At 39.6% G+C, this 23,563-nt stretch overlaps 3 protein-coding genes across 6 annotated transcripts in view; 1 reads left to right on the plus strand and 2 right to left on the minus strand.

Annotated features, from left to right (window-relative positions):
• cebpz (CCAAT enhancer binding protein zeta) overlaps window positions 1-6,487 on the minus strand; it is a 17,830-nt gene extending 11,343 nt beyond the window's left edge. For both annotated transcript variants that reach the window (XM_047801569.1, XM_027155373.2), the window contains exons 1-10: window positions 6,006-6,487; window positions 3,799-5,297; window positions 2,905-3,133; window positions 2,649-2,832; window positions 1,144-1,232; window positions 905-958; window positions 708-810; window positions 552-617; window positions 398-464; window positions 101-204 (exon numbers count right to left, since the gene is read on the minus strand). In XM_047801569.1, the coding sequence (XP_047657525.1) occupies window positions 101-204; window positions 398-464; window positions 552-617; window positions 708-810; window positions 905-958; window positions 1,144-1,232; window positions 2,649-2,832; window positions 2,905-3,133; window positions 3,799-5,297; window positions 6,006-6,167 (2,557 nt within the window). In that variant the 5' untranslated portion in view covers window positions 6,168-6,487. The remainder of the gene's footprint in view (window positions 1-100; window positions 205-397; window positions 465-551; window positions 618-707; window positions 811-904; window positions 959-1,143; window positions 1,233-2,648; window positions 2,833-2,904; window positions 3,134-3,798; window positions 5,298-6,005) is intronic.
• ndufaf7 (NADH:ubiquinone oxidoreductase complex assembly factor 7) lies at window positions 6,278-15,992 on the plus strand. Its single transcript, XM_027155375.2, has 12 exons — window positions 6,278-6,381; window positions 6,500-6,592; window positions 7,168-7,254; window positions 7,445-7,605; window positions 8,152-8,232; window positions 8,934-9,044; window positions 9,887-10,100; window positions 10,960-11,018; window positions 12,063-12,176; window positions 13,994-14,137; window positions 14,571-14,744; window positions 15,266-15,992. Exons 3-12 carry the CDS (start codon window positions 7,185-7,187, stop codon window positions 15,491-15,493), a joined length of 1,356 nt encoding a protein of 451 aa, XP_027011176.2. The 5' UTR covers window positions 6,278-6,381; window positions 6,500-6,592; window positions 7,168-7,184; the 3' UTR covers window positions 15,494-15,992.
• A 3,950-nt stretch (window positions 15,993-19,942) lies between these two features.
• LOC113648255 (serine/threonine-protein kinase D3) overlaps window positions 19,943-23,563 on the minus strand; it is a 50,825-nt gene continuing 47,204 nt past the window's right edge. For all 3 annotated transcript variants that reach the window (XM_027155366.2, XM_027155367.2, XM_027155365.2), the window contains exon 19: window positions 19,943-22,707. In XM_027155366.2, coding sequence (XP_027011167.1) covers window positions 22,534-22,707 — 174 coding nt within the window. In that variant the 3' untranslated portion in view covers window positions 19,943-22,533. The remainder of the gene's footprint in view (window positions 22,708-23,563) is intronic.

Raw genomic sequence — 23,563 nt, forward strand, 5'->3', positions numbered from 1 at the left:
AAAAGAAAGCTTCTAAAATATTACAGTAAACTGAAATGTTATTTAAAATCGGATTATAGGACCACAGTAGAACAGGCTGTATTTCGTCCTGTCGACTTACCGAGCAGTCGGTCAAACTCGTCATCGTCCACGTCCTCCACACTCTCTGCGTCGTCTCCGTGAGGCTTCTTTAATCGCGTCACTCCTTCCCTCTTTTTAAAGAACCTGAGTGTCGGAGTAAAGAAAAGTGTGGAAACTTTGGTATGAAATGCGGATGGTCTAATTAAATTAATTCTATATAGAGAAATGACTTAAAATATCTCCAAGCCATCGTGCAGGATCGATCAACAATCACCGGAAATGTTTACTGGATGTTATCACTGCACAAAAAGGTTACACCAGAAACACACACACACACCTGTAGAAGAACACCTCATCCACAGGGATCTGACTTTCCTCTTTGGCCAAATACTCTTCAGAGTTTACTGTAAAGCAGAAAAAAACCCACACACTCCTTTTAATATTCCTACAAATGTTAGCTTTCAGTACTTCTAGTTGACTGAGATTCTCACCAGGTAACGAGCGGATGTTTGTAGTCTTTTTGTGCTTCGGCTGCATTACTGTCGCGTCCGTGTTTTCTGAGACAGAAGACAAAGCAGAGATCAGACGCACATTTCAGTGTTTTATAATGTCAGCAGTCAGAGAGCATGGTAAAATATTTTACGTACGTTTGCCTTTCATTTGTTTGGGGTTTCTGAACACGAATCGATCCAAGAACCTGATAAGCGTGAAGTCCTGTAGAGGATCCCCTGTGTACTGGATGTGCTGTCCCTGTCAGAGGAAAATAAAATCATGTGTATTGTAAACACAATATATTGCCATATGATCATCAGTCAGTAATATGTCACTACATTGAAATACTCACCTGCAAGATGGTTTTTGCGAAGAGAGCTACAGAAGGGTGGAAATGATCAGCGAGCTACAAGAGACAAATGTACAGAGTGAATAACAGCAACGCAGACATCGGCAGATTTTATGTTCTTGACGAACATGTACAAATTTGTGCTTTTTGACAGGCTCATATGAACCACAAATTAGCCAATCAGTGACTAGACTTATTGACACCTGTGACTTGTAAGACACACCTCATCTAGCTCATCTTACCTTCTGCAGCTCCCAGAGTGTGCTGTGATTCGCTCCACAGTATAAAGGGTTTCTGTGCATGGGGTCATAAACCTCCAAATCCTTTCCTCCTGCATAAAGAAACAGTTTTCCAAACAAGACCGAGATACATACAGTATGTGCATATTAATGATCATACTGCAAAAGACATGGAACCATACAGTAAGTGACAATGATACAGCAAATCATGCATCAAGTGACACATTGAGAGACAGAATCATACAGTGAGTGATACTAAATCATACAGCAAGTGAGCGAGTGAGTGGGACAGAATCATACAGCAAGTGACACTGTGAGTGGGACAGAATCATACAGCAAGTGACACTGAGTGGGACAGAATCATACAGCAAGTGAGCGAGTGAGTGGGACAGAATCATACAGCAAGTGAGCGAGTGAGTGGGACAGAATCATACAGCAAGTGAGCGAGTGAGTGGGACAGAATCATACAGCAAGTGACACTGTGAGTGGGACAGAATCATACAGCAAGTGACACTGTGAGTGGGACAGAATCATACAGTGAGTGATACTAAATCATACAGTGAGCGAGGGAGTGGGACAGAATCATACAGCAAGTGACACTGTGAGTGGGAGAGAATCATACAGCAAGTGAGCGAGTGAGTGGGACAGAATCATACAGCAAGTGACACTGTGAGTGGGACAGAATCATACAGCAAGTGACACTGTGAGTGGGACAGAATCATACAGCAAGTGAGCGAGTGAGTGGGACAGAATCATACAGCAAGTGAGCGAGTGAGTGGGACAGAATCATACAGCAAGTGAGCGAGTGAGTGGGACAGAATCATACAGCAAGTGACACTGAGTGGGACAGAATCATACAGCAAGTGACACTGAGTGGGACAGAATCATACAGCAAGTGACACTGAGTGGGACAGAATCATACAGCAAGTGACACTGTGAGTGGGAGAGAATCATACAGCAAGTGAGCGAGTGAGTGGGACAGAATCATACAGCAAGTGAGCGAGTGAGTGGGACAGAATCATACAGCAAGTGACACTGTGAGTGGGACAGAATCATACAGCAAGTGACACTGTGAGTGGGACAGAATCATACAGCAAGTGAGCGAGTGAGTGGGACAGAATCATACAGCAAGTGACACTGTGAGTGGGACAGAATCATACAGCAAGTGACACTGTGAGTGGGACAGAATCATACAGCAAGTGACACTGTGAGTGGGACAGAATCATACAGCAAGTGACACTGTGAGTGGGACAGAATCATACAGCAAGTGACACTGTGAGTGGGACAGAATCATACAGCAAGTGACACTGTGAGTGGGACAGAATCATACAGCAAGTGATACTGTGAGTGGGACAGAATCATACAGCAAGTGACACTGTGAGTGGGACAGAATCATACAGCAAGTGATACTGTGAGTGGGACAGAATCATACAGCAAGTGATACTGAATCATACAGAACTAAGAAACAAAATCACATATCACTACAGAAAATATCATTTCATATTTACCCTCCAGGTTTTGGTGATGTACCCATGATGCAGCTGGTTTAATCTGCTGAGGTTTTTTGCTCTGGTCCTCTTCAGTTTTATCCGCATCCACAAACCTTTCTTCCTCGTCATCATCATCATCGTTGGTTTTCTTGTCATCCTCCTCCTCCCCTTTAAGGTCCTGAAACTTCTCCTCCTCTTCATCCTAATGAATTATCTATGTTACTGAGTACACAGGTTGAGGTAGAGCGTAATACCACCCTAAACAATGTCTTACCCCTTCTTGTAGGATGATCTTAAGGCCAGGTTTGGCTTTCATGACCTCGGACACGAGGAAGAGCGCTCCGCAGGCAAACGTAGGGCCCTGCTCACAGCTCACTTGCAGCAGCCTCTTCACGAAGGCCTTAACACGGCGCAGGACGATGTCGGCTTTCAGAGATTTGTACAGCAGGTTGAGGAACATGCTCTGCCTCGAACTTACTGACAGACCAGGATCTAACAGTTTTCTGTAGAAAAAAAGAGACGCACACATGACAGTTACAATATTCAGTTAACTTCGACTGTATTCCAATGAGCTGTGGTACTTTCTCTTCCCACCACCCATAAAGCGTAATTATTTGAGATTGCCCCCTTTTTTTTTTACTGACAAAATGCATGACAGGTTTGTGCTGCACTTGAGTTTGCTCGGTTTTGTCATGGTTTCCACATGCCTGCATGTTCCTGATTCTGTAAAATGTTGTAACTAATACTAAGACTTTAGCTTTTTACAATAGCACAGAATAGAACCTTAAAACTTATGCTCAAGTCTTATAGCTGAATGAGAGAAGATGATGACAACGCGGCTGATTACAAGCCTCCTGAGCCACCAGGCCATAACTAACAGTCAGGATATGTAATCTTTACACCTGGGTTACTGATTTATCCCCATGTGCTGATCAGACATTATCTGGGAATATATCTATATTTACATTTACAGTATTTAATGCTCTTATCCAGAGCAACAGAAGTGATGTGAAATCTCATTCAGTCACATTTAAAGTATCATTAGGTCACAGACTATGTATACCATCAGTCTAAAACGCTGTTGGAAGGAAATATAGCAAGGAAACTACACATTTATAGTTTAGTCCACTTTCCTTTTGTTCCACAAATTCGAAACATGTGCGCTTACTTGTAAAGGGCGACGTAGTATCGATCGGAAACGCTCTGCTGAGAATCCATAACCTGGAAGAGCAGCATGAGAGCTTGCACAGCTGTGCTGAACTTCACGATGTGCACCACTTTAAACAGCGTGTCCAGCTGCTCCCGGACCGTCTCATCTCCGGCCTTGGTGTATGGATAAGCCCTGTTGACGCCGCTCAGCAGCGCACCCAGCATCTTAGACTCCACCTCCTTCTTCTTGACGCAGAGACGGAAGAAGCTGAAGTAGATAGTGATGAGTTTGGTGGCAAGCTCGGCCTCGTCGTGGCTCAGCATCACCTGGTTGAGAAAGCAGGAGGCGTAATACTGAGCCTTGGCGCTTATGTTGGGTCTGAACATCAGACGCTCTACTTCGATGCACACCACCGATTTCATCAAGGGATGTTTATGAAGGAGTGTCTCCAGCAGATATGAGGCCTTCGAGGCAATTTTGTACTCTGGATCTCCCAGTTTGTTGACGACTTGCATCAGAAGGGCTTTCTCCTGCTCAGGCCGGTTGCAGAGCAACTCAAGAGCTGTGGTGAGAGCTTTCATTTTGGTGGCCAGGACCGTATCATGAGCCAAAGCGTCAAGAGCTATTACAAACTCAGCCAGCTGTAGCTTGAGAAGGTGCTCGAAGTACCAGAGGACAAGGCGCCGGTCTCGGACATCTCGGTTTCCACTCGCACGCTCCTCTAGCTGGTTAAACGGGCGTTGGGAGAAGCTCCGCAGTTTCCGATTCTCTGGGAGCAAATCAGACAACAGCAGCTCTTTAAGCGTGTCCAAAGCCATGAGGCCTTGCCTACGACTTCCTTTCTTCTTCATCATAGTGATCAGGCTCTCAATGTGCTCCAGACAGTGCACAGGAGCATCCTGGATGAGCACTGTCATAGCTGCCATCCTGTCTGCCAATGTCCCGGTCGAGACGACGCTCTTCATCCAGACTGTGTTTGCTCCTTTCTGTAGGGTTTTCTTATTTTTGTAAAGATTTGTTTCTGCCTCTAGAAGCTTCTGAGCCAAAGCTTTGTACCGAGAAATCTGTGATTCGTCCTGAGCACAAGTGCTAGTCTCAGAAGTGTAGTCTATGTCATACCATTTTCCTCCAGGCTTGACCAATAGAATCTGACGGGGGTAAAATTCAAAAAGGTCGGCTTCTTTTTGCTTGGCTTTTTTGCTTGTTTTTTTGGACTCGCTCTTCTTCGGCTCGGCTTCTTGCTCGACTTCGAGCGTCTTGCTGGACTCCACTTTAGAGGCATCTTTTTTCTTGCTCTTCGTTTCCACAATGGGTTTGGATTGTTTCTCTTTGTTTTGTTCTTCATTCTCATCCTCATCTTCATCTTCAACAACCATCTGTCCTGAATAGGACTGGATTCCCAGTTTGGTGATAAACTCTTGTAGCTCACCTTCCTCCAATTCATCGATCGCACCTTTCTTTCCACCATTTACCAGCTCGTTACTGTCATCGACTGCAGAAAGCATGACATAGTCTGCCTGTTGATAAAGCAAAACACGAACAGGTTCAGTATATTTGTCTACTTAGACCTTACTGGACATGCAATGCACTATAAAAAGAGCACAACATGCTATTTAACATTAACTATCACTAGTGGAGAAAGCAGGGACTTGTTGGAGTTGTTCATTTGATGTTATTTAATAAACCCAAGCAAAAACAAAACAGCATGTTATATGATTACCGACTGATGTTTTATAACTGCACGGATATTTGATGAAGGACTTTTAGGAAAAGTAAACTTACACTGAATTTTTACTACAATTTTACCTCCTAGATCCTTCTTTCGTGTACATACAGTTGTATATTTCTCTTTTTTACACAGTTAACACTGTATTTACAACGTTTAGCACACACCCTTATCCAGAGTGACTGACATTTTTATGTCAGTGTATACACCTGAGAGATTGAGGGTTAAGGGCCATGTTCAGGGGCCCAACAGTGACAGCTTGGTGGATGTGGGATTCGAACCCATGACCTACTGATCAGTAGTCCAACATCTTAACCGCTAGTTTACATACTTTTTTTAATATAACTTCCTAATCATTATTGTCACTTAAGTATTATCACAGTTCAATTAAGTCCCTGTTGTGTTTTACAGATAATTCCTTTAACTCCAGCTACAACTGGGCACTTTTGCAGGTTCCCACGTGGGTTCATGGCGCTGGAGATGAAACCCAGAGCTTTACCTTAGTGCCTCCCAAACGCAGCACATCATCCAGGGTAAATTCGTCTTCCTCTTTCTGGCCTTCATCACTCCCGCTGTCGTTGTTGTCGTTTTTAATCGTGTCATTTTCGTTTTGTTTAAATCTTCCAGCTTTCTCTGGCCGCCGCTTGCCTTTCGGAGCCATGCTGGAAATAAAAAAATCAACACGCACCGGCTCCGTGCCAAACGACACTCTATTGAGTATAAAGTGCACTACTCTAGGGCGAGAGCTGACTTAAGTCGCACCCTACGTAGGAAACCTATCAAGGGCGGTAGTAAGTTATTTGAGACTGGCGTTGGAAAAAGCGAAGGTCCTGGAAGATCGAAAATCGTGACGCATTTAAGTAAGCTACGAAAATGTACGTGTTACACTATTATTAATAATCTTTCACTGTAAACAATGTTGGTTTTGATATTTTATAATTACTAATGTTAATAAAAATTAAAGCTGGACGGTTGTGTTTTACGGTGTAATAGGATTTTTTACAGCGAAGGTCAGAGAGGAAATTATCCAATCATGAACAAGGAAGTGCGCATGCGTGTTAGAGTAGTATTCTGACTAGAGTTCAGGTAACATGCCTTTTTTATTTACCTTGAGAGAGAGAGAGAGAGAGAGAGAGAGAGAGAGAGTGTGTGTGAGTGTGAGTGTGAGTGTGTGTGTGTGTGAGTGTGAGTGTGTGTGTGTCTGTCTGTCTGTCTGTGTGAGTGTGTGTGTGTGTCTGTCTGTCTGTCTGTGTGAGAGTGTGTGTGTGTGTGTGTGTGTGTCTGTCTGTGTAAGTGAGTGAGTGTGTGTGTGTGTGTGAGTGTGAGTGTGTGTGTGTCTGTCTGTCTGTCTGTCTGTGTGAGTGTGTGTGTGTGTCTGTCTGTCTGTGTGAGAGTGTGTGTGTGTGTCTGTCTGTGTAAGTGAGTGAGTGTGTGTGTGTGTGTGTGTGTGTGTGTGTGTGTGTGTGTGTGTGAGTGAGTGAGTGTGTGTGTAAGTGTGTGCCTGTAAGTGTGTGCACGCATGATTTTCTGATCTGCAACTGTTTATTATTATTAGTATTCCACTGAAACGATAGTAGAAGCAAAAGGACTTTTGATAAATCAGTTTTATTGAAAACAATGTTAGTGTTAATTAGTAACAGTGTTTGTGATCCTGAGTGCAGTTTTATTTACCAAAGAAATGGAGACAATTCAGAAGCTGATCAACATTAGCAGGACATCAGTGTGTTTTCTTACCCCATCACTGAAAGGTAAGAAGGTTTTTCAGACTCATTATTCCCTTTATTTCTATTTACAATGTGCAAAGAAGTGTCTTGATATGATACATTAGTGTGTGTGTGTGTGTGTGTGTGTGTGTGTGTGTGTGTGTGTGTGAGAGAGAGTGTGTGGGTGTGAGATTTTATCATTTACCATTCACATAAAACATAAAATATGTTCCAGCGCACTGGATCAGGATGTTGAGTAGAAGCTGTTCCAGCTCTTCGTCAGATAAACGGTCTCCTCGTCCCTCAGTACTGAGGCATCTGGTGTCCAAAATCACAGCCACGGGTCCCATCACTGTCGCTGAGTACATGCGTGAAGTTCTAACTAACCCAGTCTCGGTACGTGTCTGCGTCTCACATCATCATGGTCTCTGTAAACGTGCGGTGTCTCTCATTCGGTCACAGAATTCTGCTGCATTTTATACTACAGCAGTTCTTGATTGGTCAAAAGGTATTGATTTATTCTCAGGTATCTCAGGTTAATATTTCGGCACTCATTCTAATATTCTAACATTCTAATAATACGTCTTTGGGACGGAGCGCTTAACTTAAAGAGTAAGAGAAAATGAGAGATGAGAGTTTATAGCTACTATAATGTAAGACATAAAAGGAACTAACTTGTCTCGTAGGCGTTCAGTTAAATGTAACGATAAATGGATAAAAAGTAAGAAGTCTCTTGTAATTAAATCATATTTTAAATATCAGAAAATTGCTGCAGTAGTAAAGGAATACAACACGTTAGTGTGTGGCGTTGTTGATAATTTATTAACTGTGTGGTTCCACCAGAAGCATCACGCCATCTGTTGGTTATTTTTCTGTAACACTATGGTTTTATCAACAGGCTTTATTCCTTACACCACTAATGTTTGTGTATCTTCTCAACAGGGATATTATGTGAAGAATGACATGCTGGGAGCTGACGGAGATTTTATAACATCTCCAGAAATAAGCCAGATTTTCGGAGAGGTTTGTCATTTATTTTTTTGTGATTCACCGGTATTCTCCAGGAGTGGGATATTTTAGGCAACAGAAAATGGGCACGGTTACCTGTGGAAGAGATGGCATCAGGATGCACTATGGGTAAAGAGGCAAGCCATCAAAGGCTCTGTGATGCTCTGGGTAATGTTCCTCCCTGGCATTCATGTGGATGTTACTTTTTAATTGTACCACCTACCTAAACATTGGTGTAGACCAAGTGCACCCCTCTGTCACACTGAAAAAACTGTTCAGGAATGGCTTGAGGAAGGTGTTTACTTTAAATTCCACAGATCTCAGTTCAATCATGCAGCTGTTTTGGTCACAGCTGTTTTGGTGGCACAAGAAGGACCAAGGCACATGGCATATGGTTTTAATGTTAAGGTTGATTGGTGTACATGAGGGATTGGTGTACATAACTGTGACTTCAGTTCATTTTTGCTTAAAAATAAAAACCTTGTCGAAGCATTAGCACAAAATCAAAGATCCAACACCAAACAAGATTTTGTTGATTGAATATATTTTGCGAGATGGACACACATTCATTTTCTCTCTCTCTCTCTCTCTCTCTCTCTCTCTCTCTCTCTCTCTCTCTCTCTCTCACACACACACACTCACACCACTCTCTCTCTCACACTCTCACACATACTCTCTCTCTTTCTCTCACTCTGTTTGTCTCTCTTTCATTGTAGTTGCTTGGGATCTGGTGTGTTAGCGAGTGGATGGCTGCAGGGAAACCCAAAACGTTTCAGCTTGTAGAACTCGGACCCGGACGAGGCTCCTTGACCAGTGACATCCTGAGGGTAAAAAGCTGCATTTCTTTAGCCATCTCTATTCTGTTCTCATTTTTTTAATGTCTGGGTAGGGGTTTAGAACTATAGCACAAAAATGCCACTGTACAGTATGTACTATAAATGCTTAAAGCACTCTTTATGCACATGACAATAAACTTATAACCATTGGACTTGTATACTTTATGTGCCATTCTAAAATCGCAATGGTTGGAAAAATTATAGAAATTCCCGAACACCATGTCTCCATCTATATCTGCATTAACATTTAAAAAAGTTTTCATTATATACTGAACTTTAAGTCAAGCCAGTGTGAGTTCATTCACAGTTGCGACTCGTATCCACAGAAACATATAAAATGAATAATCAAATCAGTAACGTTCATTCCTGTGTTTTAAGGAAAAGGTTTATCCTGCTCAGGGTTGTGCTAGATGCCGAGTTTATCCCAGTGACTGATTGATTGAACTACATACTGGATGCATGAATGCATTTTGGTGTGAGTCGATTTGTCTGATTCATCTAAACGAATCATTCCCAAAGTATGACTCAGTTGCGATTTAGTTATAGCTAATGTGTTCTTACTATGTAGAACCTTATAATATTTTGTTTCCTTTTTGGAATTCACTGTAAAATCCAATTACGATACCTAGAAACTTTAACAATCCATATTTGTTTAGAGGTCAGGTTCAATGAACAGTAGAGGGCGCAAGTGAACGTTTTTAACCAGTACTCTTTTTTTGTGACTTTCTCCTGATTATTCAGATCAGTCATTTAAACTAAATTGTGTGTGTGTGTGTGTGTGTGTGTGTGTGTGTGTGTGTGTGTGTGTGTGTGTGTGTGTGTGTGTGGTGCAGGTCTTCAGTCAGCTGCAGTCAGTTCTATGTGGAGCGTCAGTGTCTGTTCACCTGGTGGAGGTGAGCCCAAAGCTAAGTGAAGTCCAGGCTCAGTCTCTAGTTGGAGGAACCACTCAGGTGCGTGTGAGTGATGAAGAGTCTGTGTATCGCACTGGCACAACACACACCGGCGTTCCTGTGTCGTGGTACCGCAGGACAGATGACATTCCCAGAGGTAGGCAATAGCATCATGCATTAACACTAAAGTTGTTTTCACACTTTTTTCACACAGTTTTAATTCACTACATTTGAAGTGTGAGTGAGTGTGTGAGTGAGTGTGTGAGTGAGTGAGTGTGTGAGTGAGTGAGTGAGTGAGTGAGTGTGTGAGTGAGTGTGTGAGTGAGTGTGTGAGTGAGTGTGTGAGTGAGTGTGTGAGTGAGTGAGTGAGTGTGTGAGTGAGTGTGTGAGTGAGTGTGTGAGTGAGTGTGTGAGTGTGTGAGTGTGTGTGAGTGTGTGAGTGAGTGTGTGAGTGAGTGTGTGAGTGAGTGTGTGAGTGAGTGTGTGAGTGAGTGTGTGAGTGAGTGTGTGAGTGAGTGTGTGAGTGAGTGTGTGAGTGAGTGTGTGAGTGAGTGTGTGTGTGTGTGTGTGTGTGTGAGTGTGTGTGTGTGTGTGTGAGTGTGAGTGGACTGAGAAGGCAACTGAAAATGGAAGTTTGTAATATAGAATTTGAAGTGCAATATAGTGTGTAAAGTGTACAAATGGTGTCCTTTCAGAGATGCGTCTGCATTTTTAAGTATATGTGGCTAGGAGTCGGGTGTGCTGGCATATTAACTCCATTAAAAGTCTTTCTGACAGTGTTACTAGTGCTTTTAAGTGCTTTTCAATATGTCTTTTGAATAGAAATGACATATTGCATTACATAGACTTTTGCTCAAATCTGTCTGTAATCTAGATAATAAAGATCATAATAAATTTCTAGGCTATAATCAACAGTAAACATTTAAGATACAAAGTTCATTTTAAGCTCTGACTGAAACAATTATTTGGTTCTGAAACTAATAAAATGTTTTCTTTATTGTTGTTGTTTCCAACAGGCTTCAGTATTTTCTTGGCGCATGAGTTTTTTGATGCGCTGCCCATTCACAAGTTTCAGGTAAACATCGAGTTGTGTGTCTCACCTCATATGTGTGAAAAATATATTTCACAGAACACAAAATGTTGTAGCAGTGTTTTGATGTGATAGATTGGCCGTTATTCATCACTATTCGGAGATACAGAATTTGGTATCTGATTGGATGATAGAGATTTCCATGTTCTGTTGTTTTTAACTGACAAAGACATCAGGGTGCTTTACGTCTCTCATGGAAGACGGAAGCCGTCGTGTTTGCAGCTGTGATAGAGTGTTACTGGGGATCAGCTAAACGCTGGATTTTCCAAATGATGAGAAGTTCACAGTATAAACTCATTAATATGCACGACTTTCTTAAAGGAACGATCTGTAGTAGTTCGCTGGTCTGTTTTTGCATTTACTTTACATTTTCACACCCTTAAACATGATGCTGAACAAAAATGTACTGCAATTGGTTGTTTTACCTGTCAGTCAGATGCCCAGTTTGGTGATCTTTTCACAGTAAAAGCTGCTATAGAATCCAGAACTTCTGCCATCAGTCTGAAGCTCTGGCTACACGAGACTACATAGCTTGTTGATACACCACCTCCTAATTTCACACTACATTGAATTTATGTTAAAAACGTTCGTATTTGGGGAACAAGACCGCTCAGTGGTTAGCATATTTAAAGCGCACCCCGGGGGTTGAGATTGTATGTTGTCCCCTTGCTTCAGAGTTTCCTCTCCTAGTCCAAAGTCATGTGTGTGTGTGAGTGTGTGGGCAACTCACGCAGTGTGTGTCCTTAAATCCCCTGGGATCAGCTTCAGGGCACCTGTGACCCAGTGTACGATAAGCACCACAGAAAATGGATGGATGGATGGATGGACTTTGTTTTTATGCAGGATTTGATATATTAAGCCAATAAAAAGAAATCATTCAATAGACTACTGTATATTGAATATCCCGAATATCTCAATATAGAAGTCAATCAGTAAATGAACAGAGTTTCAAGGAAGGAAACGAATCCTATGATCTAGCTGGAACTTGCGTTAAATGCTGAAATTGTGCTTTTTGTTTTAATAATAAAGCGAACGGAGAAGGGTTGGAGAGAGGTGATGGTTGATATCGACCCTGACAAACGCGATAAGCTCAGATTCGTGGTGTTTCCTGCTCCTACACTCGCATCTACTACACTCATACAAGTAAGTACTCGATCTATAAAGCTCAGTCATACTTCATGTACCTTGCTTGACAAACTTTTCTACCTCATCTCAAGACCTTTTAAGGAACAACAAGTTTCCTCTTTCTATATATGTCGATCTATAAATGTTGGAAGATCACCAGTAGTATCTGGGCAAAAAGCAGGGCAGAGCATCAGCCTATCTATTATACAAATAGATTTTGAAACTACATATATTTTCTGATGGAATCAGACTATGGAACATCTGGTTCATATTTAAGCCATTCATTTGACTGATACATCAGAAGTGTGTGGGCTGGCAGTGTTTGTGTAAGCTGCCATAGGCTTACGTCATGTGTATGCCTTCTTTAAAGTCATGCCTCGTGGTTTAAAAACAGGAGTTTGCATGCCAAAATATCTGACCTCATGCAGTACCGGTGCTCTTTGAATGTGGAATTCACTCTCAGCTCTTTTCATTTGAAGCTTTAATTTGAGAGTTGATTTAATTCAGTTCAGTTAAATTAATTTATTTGTACATCACTTAACAGTTCACATTGTCTCAAAGCAGCTTCACAGAAGTATAGAAACAGATTTTTTTTCATGTTTAAAATGAAGTTTCTATTTATCTTTAACATTTATCCCTAATGAACAAGCCTGAGGCGTTAGTGGCAAGGAAAAACTCTGTGAGACGATATGAGAGAAACCTTGAGAGGAACCAGACTCAGAAGGGAACATCATCCTGACTTTGGTGACACTGGACAGGAAATAATATAAATGTAAATAATGTCCTTTCTACATCGGTTTGTAATTGAGTGGAATTGTGCAACCAAGAGCTCCAGAGGAACTAACAGGTCAGGGTCATTTCAGAGTTCATCACAGGCACAACACTAACTCCTTCCTGCTGAAGTCTTTAACAGATCGCTGATGAAGATCTGACCAGATAGCTGACTGACACAACAGTGGTTCGATGACGGCGTGACATGTTTAAGACATTGAAAAATGTCCTGTGTGTATTGAACTTTCTGATCGGCTGACAGGTGTACATGGTATTTTCTATTGTCATGATATATAACAGATTTAAAAGTTATAAGTTCAAAATCTCACGTTTGTTCGGACATAATTTATAATATTTATAATCACATTCTCCAGCGTAACTCGGATGACAATGGTTTCCTTCTGAGCCCGGTTCCTCTCATGGTTCCTTCCTCATATCGTCTCAGGGAGTTTTTCTTTGTCACCGTTGCCTCAGGCTTGCTCATTAGAAATAAATGTAAATTCATTTTAAATTTTGTCATTCAACAGGAAGATTCAGCTAGCATGTGTTTAGAATTTTATTATATTAGAAAGGCAGAGGACAGCAGAAATATGACACAACTTTCAGGAATCTTTGCATTTCTCTTAGATATGTTGTTAAATGACCATGAATTAAAATACATAAGTACTAAATTCATACTGTTACTAAAATTTGGGTGCGTTCAACATGCTTGTCATTCAGGGGGGTGAGAAATGTGTTGCTTGGCAACACACCAATAAACTAACCAATGTTAAAACTGTTCAGTTAGCCTACACTAAGGCTTTATCTTATATAAAGTTTTCAACATTTTTCACAAGTTACTGATTTCTGATCACATACAGTATGAGATCCAAATAGCCGCCACTACTTATCTAGGGTTTATTTTTTGTAATATCACTGTTGTTTCCATCTCGTTTTATGTTACTCGATAAAGCCTATAAATTATACCAACGATCCTGTCTTTATCCTTACAAGTCATTTCTCTTTATTAATTCATGTCGGTCTGTTATGTTTTCTTCATTTAACAACTGTTCATCGTTACTCAGACAGATGAACAACGGCAACACGTGGAGGTTTGCGCGGAAGGCGGAGTCATTGTTCAGAAACTGGCTGCTCGGATCTCAGAGGACGGGGGTGCAGCACTGATCGCAGACTACGGCCACAATGGAACGAAGACGGACACATTTCGAGTGAGCTTCCTGCTAATGAATAGTTCATTCAGTTTCAGCCTGTGGTTGAGGCCATGCCTACTTTTTACGCTGTGACATTAGGAACCTGGGGGTCAAATGTCCTCGGGTGTAATCGATGAGCCTAATTCAGTCCATCTGCCTTTCAAACCAAGAAAGGCGGTGTATGTTCCTGTAGGAGTCATTTAGAGCGACAAGAAACAGTTCTTTTGAAAAACTTTCTTGCTACACAGAAACTAATAACCGTTGTCAGCACACATTCACAGCTGTATGCTTCAGCTCTGCACAATGTCAGTGTGTGTCTACTAGGTACAAAATGCACATAATTTACCTCATACTACACTCACATAATACACAAACACTCTTACTGTGTACCAGCAATATGAAGCCAAATATTCCTTCTAAACATACCCTAAGACTTTTTTCTCCTCTGAAGGGTTTTAAAGGACACAAACTGCATGACGTGCTCCAGGATCCGGGCAGCGCAGACCTGACTGCAGATGTTGACTTTAGTTATCTGAGGAAGATGGCCGGAGAAGCCGTGGTCTGCTTCGGACCTATCACACAGAAAGACTTTCTCAAGAACATGGGCATCGATGCACGCCTGCAGGTCAGGACCAACCATCACACCCTCTATCTATCTATTTATTTATCTATCTATCTATCTATCTATCTATCTATCTATCTATCTATCTATCTATGAATGAATGAATGAATGAATGAATGAATGAATGAAACAAACAAACAGCTGGACCAGTCACTTTAACTCACTATTGCATGACTTCTATACCATCATAGTCTTATAACATTACAGCTGCCATAATTATGTAGTGAATTCTTGGAAGTTACTTCTTTCTTTCTTTCTTTTTCATACTGTATTTCCAATATATAATTTACAATAAAGCATCTCATACCTGACTCTTCTGTTTTTTTCTCCCAGAGCTTGGTTGAACAATAGAACATTCACATGTGTGAATGTGTGTTATTTGTGTGCTTAAGGGAAAACACACATACACGCACACAAAATGCAAACAGTATTAAACAGAGAAATTCATTCATTCGTATCTGCTCCCATGGTTTAGTATAAAAACCAGTCTGACCTCTGACTCCTCTGGTGGTTTCCTACCCTAGGTGCTGTTGAGAAGCTGTAAAGACTCCTCCATCCAAGCTCAGCTTGTTCATGGCTACAGCATGCTGACAGATCCAGAGAAAATGGGCCACAGATTTCAGTTCTTGTCACTGCTGCATCCCAGTCGCCTGGCTCAGCCAGAGGAAGAGAAAGGAGTCATGATGCAGAGGAGGACTAAGAGCACGGCACCACTTCCTGTCGCTGGGTTCACTGAGCTCGGACTAAACTGAAAGCTGACTCTAATCCCATCACTTTTTTCACAGCAATGCAGAAACTGTCCTACAGTTCACATTTCTGTCCTATTCTTGTATATTTATCCTTAGAAAACGAACACAAGCAGTACAGTAAATTTAAGAATCAGGGAATGGATTATATTTGCTGAGCAAAAGTATTTTGGTGCACACGTGTTTTTTTTTCCCCACTAAAATATCCAATCATCCACCATGGATGGGAAGCTTGTACAGATAACAGAGCATCATACAGACTTCTCTACAGACTGTACAAGTAAAACTGTACACAAATAAACATACACAGCACAGTAAGGACTGATGCTTAACTGTCTCTAATGGATTTCAAGTAGATTACATTTCTCAAAGTGTAATGCGGTTCTTATTTGTTGTACACAGAACTATTTCTGCTGTTTGTGTGTGTGTGTGTCTGTGTGTTTGTGTCTAGCCTGGTTTTTCAAGATAAAGTGCTGTGTTCTTAGATGCATAGAGTTTTATATGACTTAATTGGGTGTAGTCATTTCATGCTTAGCAAGAACAATTTGCTATTTATCATACTTTGGTTAACAGAAAGGAAAATGTGATCTGTTCATATGATAACTATTTATAACTAATTAGATCTATATATATCTAAAGGCAAAAGCTTTCTATCTACAGTTTGATTTTCTAACAGCTTTAAAATAGCTATACTAATGTTAACTAGCTTACTAGTATTTGCTTAAATTACAAAATAACAGTTGCCCTGCTACTTGTCCAAGCATTAGCCTAATTCTTATTAGCTATATTATTAGCCTAGCTAAATACACGGCTAGCTTGTTAGCTAAGTCAACTATCCTTTATATTCTAAGTTAAAAAGCAACTGCTGTGGAAATTATATTATCTTAGCTATTTAGTTAGTTACTTTAACTAAAACTGCACAGTTTATTGTTCATTTCTTGCTGCTTTTGCAGATTGTTTTTTCAGAATATATAGCTGTGTCAATGTGAAATGTCTAAAATGAGCTGGTAAGGTTACTAACAGGAAAAAAAAGGCCTGGCTGTGAATGAGTAAACACAGCAGTAGTTGATTTAAAAAAAATACGAATAAAAGTATTCCATATGCTGGAAAAGTATACCAACAATGGCCCCAAATGCTTTACCACAAGATACAAACCACTGATTGTCAGAAAGATCAGGTTATATTTGAAAGTGTATTTTTTTAAAAAAATGGAAATTAGTGGTATTTAACCTAACATTTTGAATCAAAAGTTAGTTTCATGGTTTTATACTACACATTATGATGTTTTCTGGGGAATTTTAAATTGAATAATAAAATATAGTTTATGTATATACAAACAGAAAAACACCATAGATGATATTATAAATACTTATTGCCAAATAATTATCATTCTAGAATTTAATATTTTATTATATTCTCTTATTTCTCCTGTCACTAAAACCTTCTGCTCTGTGTACCTAGTACATTTACATTTACAGCATTTAGCAGATAGGGGAGAGTGGGGTAAGATGACCCAGTGGGTAAGTTGACCCACCCCCTGTTTCTGGGCAACTATGCAAATTTGGTGTAATGTGACCATACATTCTGAAGGACTCCATCATTTGTAATTTTTTGTGAAGAGGAGAAGCACATGGGACAAGAAATAGGTTGTTTTTTGGGGTTTTTTTTTTTTTCACAAAAACACTTATTTGCTTGTTAAAGTTGATTTTCTGCATTTCAGGTATACTCGCTGTTGTGCCAAAGCAAATTTATCTAGGTCGAAAGTTATGTATGGTACATTTTGGTGATTTGTCAACATATAAAACCATGTGAATCATCAAGCTAAAAGTTAGCCTGAATTGCTAAGCTAGGCCATTTTTACCAAAATGTTGGCTATGGGGCAAAGTGAGCCAGATGATGTGGGGTAAATTGAACCAGTGGTTGGATAAATGAAGACACTTTTGCAGAGTTCTTTGAACATCTGGTTCAGCATACCAAGTGCTCATCTGACCATCTCATAGTGCCAATACTTGATTTAAGCAAAGAGAAAGGGGATTGTTATGCTCACAATTCCACCCCACACATCTCATTGCCTGCAGCTTCTGGACAAGAGTGCCTATGGTCCATTCAAGACCAATTACAGCCAGCATATACTGTACCACATCCCTGTATGTGTGAACGAGGCTTTCATGTCAGCAATGACACCATGGAATATCTGTTCTGGATTCAGGTCCACAGGGATTTTTCCTTACAACAGAGATATTTTCTCTGATGCAGAGTTTGAACCATCCATGGTGTCAGACAGACCAAACCCTGATGTGCTGTCTACTTCTGTAGATCAACCCATGGCTTCAACCTCCACCTCTATGTAGGATCTGTCCCACTGAATGATGTGCTGAAGAAGCTTCCTAAACCTTGAAAGGTTGGACTTCAACTTTAACTGGTTTGTTTTGTGTTGTTTGAGGTTGCCTTAATAAATGACATTGTTTGGAAAGATAAGTGTATTGTTAAATAACTTTTTTAAAAGTTTTTTTTTTGTATTATACTTGCATAAAATAGGATGGTCAATTTACCCCCAAATGGCTCAATTTACCCACTGACTGGGATCAACTTACCCCTAGCCTGGGGTAAGTTGAGTCACATGAACACTTTTTTCTGAGGTCATATTTTCAAGGATCTATGTCATAGGTGCATTCTTATATTTTCAGTTGATAGGCAACATCCCAAATTAACAGTAGATGTCTTCGTTTTTACTTCTGTCTAAATTTCCCTTGCCTGGAGATCCACATAAGTAAAATCTGGCTCATTTTACCCCACTCTCCTCTACTAAATAGTATACTAAATACTATACTATGAAAAATACACTATCAAATAATCAAAGTTTAAATCTCCACCAGTCCTGAAATTCTTTTTTTAGTAAATTAAGTAAGTTTTTCCAAGTCACCTGATCAGATAAAAAGTCACTCTCTGGATGAGAGATGGAGGAGTCCCTGACTCCCTCTGCCTTAAAGAGGCCACGTGGAGCCGCCACATCTGGTAGTCATTTAGCTGAAGTGGTGAAGGGGAGACTCACACACACACACACACACACACACACACACACACACACACATACATGCTACATGTTGGATTAGGTTCTGACAGGAGCAGCAAGCACACACACATGTGCCTCCAGGAACAGTAGCAATTAAAAGATATGGTTACAGATGAGGTCAATACAGAAAACAATATCCATCCCATAATAAATGCATGTAGTTCTACATAATTCATCTTCTAGTAGAAATGTTAAAGCTTTAGCTCTAGAGCTCTAGTATTTATTTCATTTGAGACTAATGAATGAATGTGACGAGCCAATTCATGAAATCAGCTTTTACGAGTAGTTTGAATTCAGTGAGTCAATTCCTTACCCTCTGTCCTCTTCATTCGGGATGTGGTCTATTAGTGTGTTGGCTTATTGATCGGAAGGCTGTGACTCTGAATCCCAGGTTTATCAATTGGCTATTTCTGGACTCCTGAGCAAGCTCCTTAACCCATAATTGCTCAGTTATGTAACATGAGATAAAATGTAAGCCCCTCTGGATAAGAGCATCTGCCAAATGCCATAAATGTAAATTTACTGTGAAGCCCAGTGGGAGCAGCATGAAGTAACCGCAGAGTCGAGTTCACTTTAATAGAGCTCAGCTGCACTCGTATTGGACTGTTTTAGTCTGATTTACACTCTATTAGCACCTCATTGCTTTAATGTCTCAACAGTGATTATGTACCAAGAAAAAACCTTTGCATATCGTCATCTAGGCATAACTTAGCAGTTTATCATAGTTTTGGTATTTTCAAAATTTCAATGGTAAAATAGTTGCCCTACTAATATAGTACTTAGCTAGTAATTACCCTAATACTTATTAGCTATATTATTAGCTTAGCTTCACACCTGGCTAGCATTTTAGCTAACTTTATCCATTATCTCTATTAGTTTAAAAAGCTTCTTCTGTGGAGATAATATTAGCTAAGCTAAGTATGTGTAAGTACTGGTAAAATTAGCACAGTGATGTTTTTTTTTCCTTCTAAAACTGTGTTAACCTGGTGGAAATATACGTTTCTATGTGTATTGTAGTTTGTGATGCAATGTATATTTCCTTCCATATTTATAGTGCAGTGATCTACTTCTTCATTAACTGCCATTTACTATACACTTACTGTCCACTTTATTAGGAATACATGTAAAAGCATGAGAACTTCACTTAATGTTCTCATAAAACATCTGGTATTAAGATCCATGCTACGGTTAAAGTCACAGTGATCACACATTTTCCCCATTCTTATTTTTACTGTGAACATTAACTGAAGCTTTTGACCTGCACGTATATGAGTTTCTGCATTGTTCCTGCCACATGATTGGCTGATTAGATGCATAACTTAGCAGCTATTCCTATTAAAGTACGTTCCTTTAACAGTAACAGTTCACACTTGTCCATGAAAAAAGTTGTACTGACGAAGATTTTATTAGATATGTGAATATTAAAAATATAAAAAAAACAACGATTGCTGCCGGCCCAGTGGCGAAATGGACTAACAGATTCTCAGGATCACGTCATTAATGTTACATGCTATAAAAATATGGTGGCAAGTCCATAATTCATCTCTCTACAGCATATCACAAAGGCTTGATATATGAAAATATAGGATTCTTCCAAACCTTCTCATTTTCCCCTAGTGAATTATCAAAGGCGTATTCTATTTATCCATCTAACTTTGATCCCCTCTGAATTTTGCTTTATCAGTAAAGGCTTCCATTCCAATTACGAATGTGCAACAGCATGGAAATTGAATTGGCTGCAAAGAAGGACATTCTGAATTAAACTGTTATCAGTACAGAAAGACAACAACAGCAATATTTTGTTTGTTTCTAAACCACTTTGCACATCCTCCACAATTCCCAGAATTCAACACATTAAATAGGCATTAAAATAGACTTAATATATTAAAATAGTCAACAAATGTGACATAAACAATTATTCCCAATGTTAATGTTGCTAACAATTTTTTTTTTTAAACATAAAGGTTATCAGTTTAGCACTGCACAAACTGCCATGTCACCTCAAACCATGTTGAGTTGTTACCATCTGTAACAGATTTGCTTATGGATTCTGACACTGATATGAAAGTGAACAATGCAATGTTATAGAGCTAAAACCAGTAGCAGCATTCAGATTTCTTTATTATTACGTAGCACATGATGTCACGCCTGATAAACATCAGTAAGGACAGTTTGGCTCGGTTTTGAAGGTTGAATCGAATGTTTAGATTAAATTCAAAAAATTCTTTATTTTTATATTTTGGTTCTGATATTTTTTAGTTCATTTTGTGCTAAAATCATACCACCAAGTGAAACTATGTATTTTCAGGCACCACATTTGTAGCTGATGGCCAAAACTCGTTAAGTAAGAAACCCAAAACCTGGCTATGAACATAACATTTGTATACTAAAAAATAAACAGCTTGACGTCTTCAACAGAAAAAAAAATTGATATTGGAAACATAATCATTCCCTTATAAATATCCAGATTTTATTAACATGAATCATGTACCAGTGTTTTTTTGCCTGTATTTGCATACCAGAACCGGATTGGCTCTTACGTTTCATGATGCAAGAATACAAATGTCATGGTTTCACTACATCAGAAGTTGACTTTTGACAGGAATTAATTAAAAAAAATGTTTTTATCAAGGTTATTGTGACTTTAAAATAAAAGATTTCATTTTGAATTTTGGGAACTGGGAAAGCTGAATGCAAAAGCTGGAGGAAAGTCCTGCTTAACCTGCGTTCACATGAAATAAAGAAATAAAACACAGCTTGTTAGGATAACTGATGTGTCTTTCTGTCATAGATAACTATTTTAAAATTCAAATGTGTAAGTTTCAAATTCTGGAATGAATTTTTTAAAACAACAAAATAAAAATCAGAAGCATCTCAGAGCATCTCAGTTCAATCTGAGGCTCATGTGAGGAACAGTGTTAGGCAAAAGGTTCAGTTTGTGAGAATTAGCAACATTTTAGAAATTACATAATAAAAATAAAAATAAAGATGAAAGTCTTAAAAACAGCGCATAAAAACAGCCACAATCTTTGTCCCAAGTCTTCTCGGTATTTAGGAATTTTCAGATCACACACCATCTGATATCATCTGATTTCAATCCAATAGTGTTTAAAGTGGCTGATTCTCAGGCTTATCTTCATTTGCTTATTCCTTCATAGCATTTATTTCTGAAATGCCAGCCATAGACTAATATTTTACTACTTGCTTTTAGCACATTCCAGAAGACATCAGACACAAAAACTTTCACATTTATATCAAAATGAAACACTGAATCCGTGGATTTCAGTTAAAAAACTAGAGATGGAAATAGAGATACTCATGAAGTCAAATCTGTAGCTCCATCTCAGACATGTCATTAATCTCTGAACTTTATCACAAATCATTGATATTTGCAATGACTTCATTATATGCATTCTCTTCATTTCACCAAATAGTCCAACTGCATAAAGCTTTGTCTTCCAGTTTAGAATCACTTCATCTGCAAAAAAAAAAAAAAAAAGACCTAACATATTAAAATATTCTGGTGTAAAATGCTCCAAAGTGTGTGACTCAATAAAAGTAGAAAAATATCGCTCTGGAGGCTCCAGAGTTCCCATGTCCACCAGTTATTTTTTCGTTCCCATCTCATCGTCATCGTCTAAGGTGGGAGAAATGGCAGTGCAATTGGTTGTTACAGTTCATTCCAAAACGCTGGATTTTTTTTTTAAATGCGGTGAGTGGGCTGCAAACATTAAGTCACGTTTCTGGAATGTTACAAAAAAGATAAACAACCTGAAAGCATACGCCATGTCCCTGTGCGCAGAGTTACTCTTCACACGTTCCTAATCACTGCCTGTCCACGCTAAGTGTGCTTCATCCGGCAGATCATTTACACTCTCCCTATTTAAAGCTGCCAGTCTGTACACTTGGCTGAGTGAGCAGTTTATTAAGGGAAAAGAGCTCCTGTGATGTTCATATGTAAATCTCTAGGCCTCTAGGGGTCCTCCTCCATATCCTCCAAGTTGGGAGCCATGATGAAGTGTTTGGGATAGGGGAGACTTCTTTCGTCGGCGTATTCCTCCCAGCGTGCATCGTCGCTCTCGTGGGTAATGTAGCGCTCGCCTCGCCTCGTCTCAAACTCCCGCAGATCCAACCATGTCTGATAGTCCTGTCAGAAATGCAGTATATTTCACTTAAATTCTGTTTTGCAAATCTCCAAATTGACAGCTGACACAGGATGAATAAGTGAGTGCTGTTTCGGTAAGTTGTGTATAATATAAATACAATATATTACTATCCTAATCCACGAGTCTGTGTGTGATCTTCAATGAGATCAGCAAACCAGCTTATGTGGGTCTACATTGTCTTTATACAAAAGTACTCATACCCTCTGAACGTTTCCATATTTTGTCAAGTCCAGACCTAAATCCAATTGAGAATCTGTGGCCAGGCTTGAAAATTGCTTTTCACAGGCGTTCTCCATTGTATCTGACTGAGCTGGAGCTATTTTGCAATGAATAATGGGCAAAATTTCACTCTCTAGATGTGCAAAGCTGATAAAGACATACCCCAAAAGACAGCAGCTGTAATTGCAGCGAAAGATGATTCTAGAAAGTATTGACTCAGGGCGGATGAATACAAATGCATGCCACATTTTTCAGATATTAATTTGTAACATAATTTATGACATCATTTAACATTTTCTTCCACTTCACCATTATGTTCCACTTTGTGTTGGTCTTTCACATAAAATCCTTTTTTTTGTGTGGTTGTAACCTGACAAAATGTGGAAAAGTGGGTATGAATACGTTTGCAAGGCACTGTAACATCCTCGCCACTGTTACAGTTACTGCTGACATCCTGATTGGATAACTGCAAAAATGTGCAGGTTTTCCTATTGAAATGGACAGTGGATGAATTTACTAGGTGGACTGTTGCAGTTAAAGTAGATTTTTGCTCAATTCTTTTAACAGGTATTTTAAATGTAATCCCTTAGCCTTCCTTTGCCAAAAATAAAAAATAAA

Source organism: Tachysurus fulvidraco, chromosome 16 (genome assembly GCF_022655615.1).
Source record: "Tachysurus fulvidraco isolate hzauxx_2018 chromosome 16, HZAU_PFXX_2.0, whole genome shotgun sequence".
NCBI classification, from domain to species: Eukaryota; Metazoa; Chordata; class Actinopteri; order Siluriformes; family Bagridae; genus Tachysurus; species Tachysurus fulvidraco.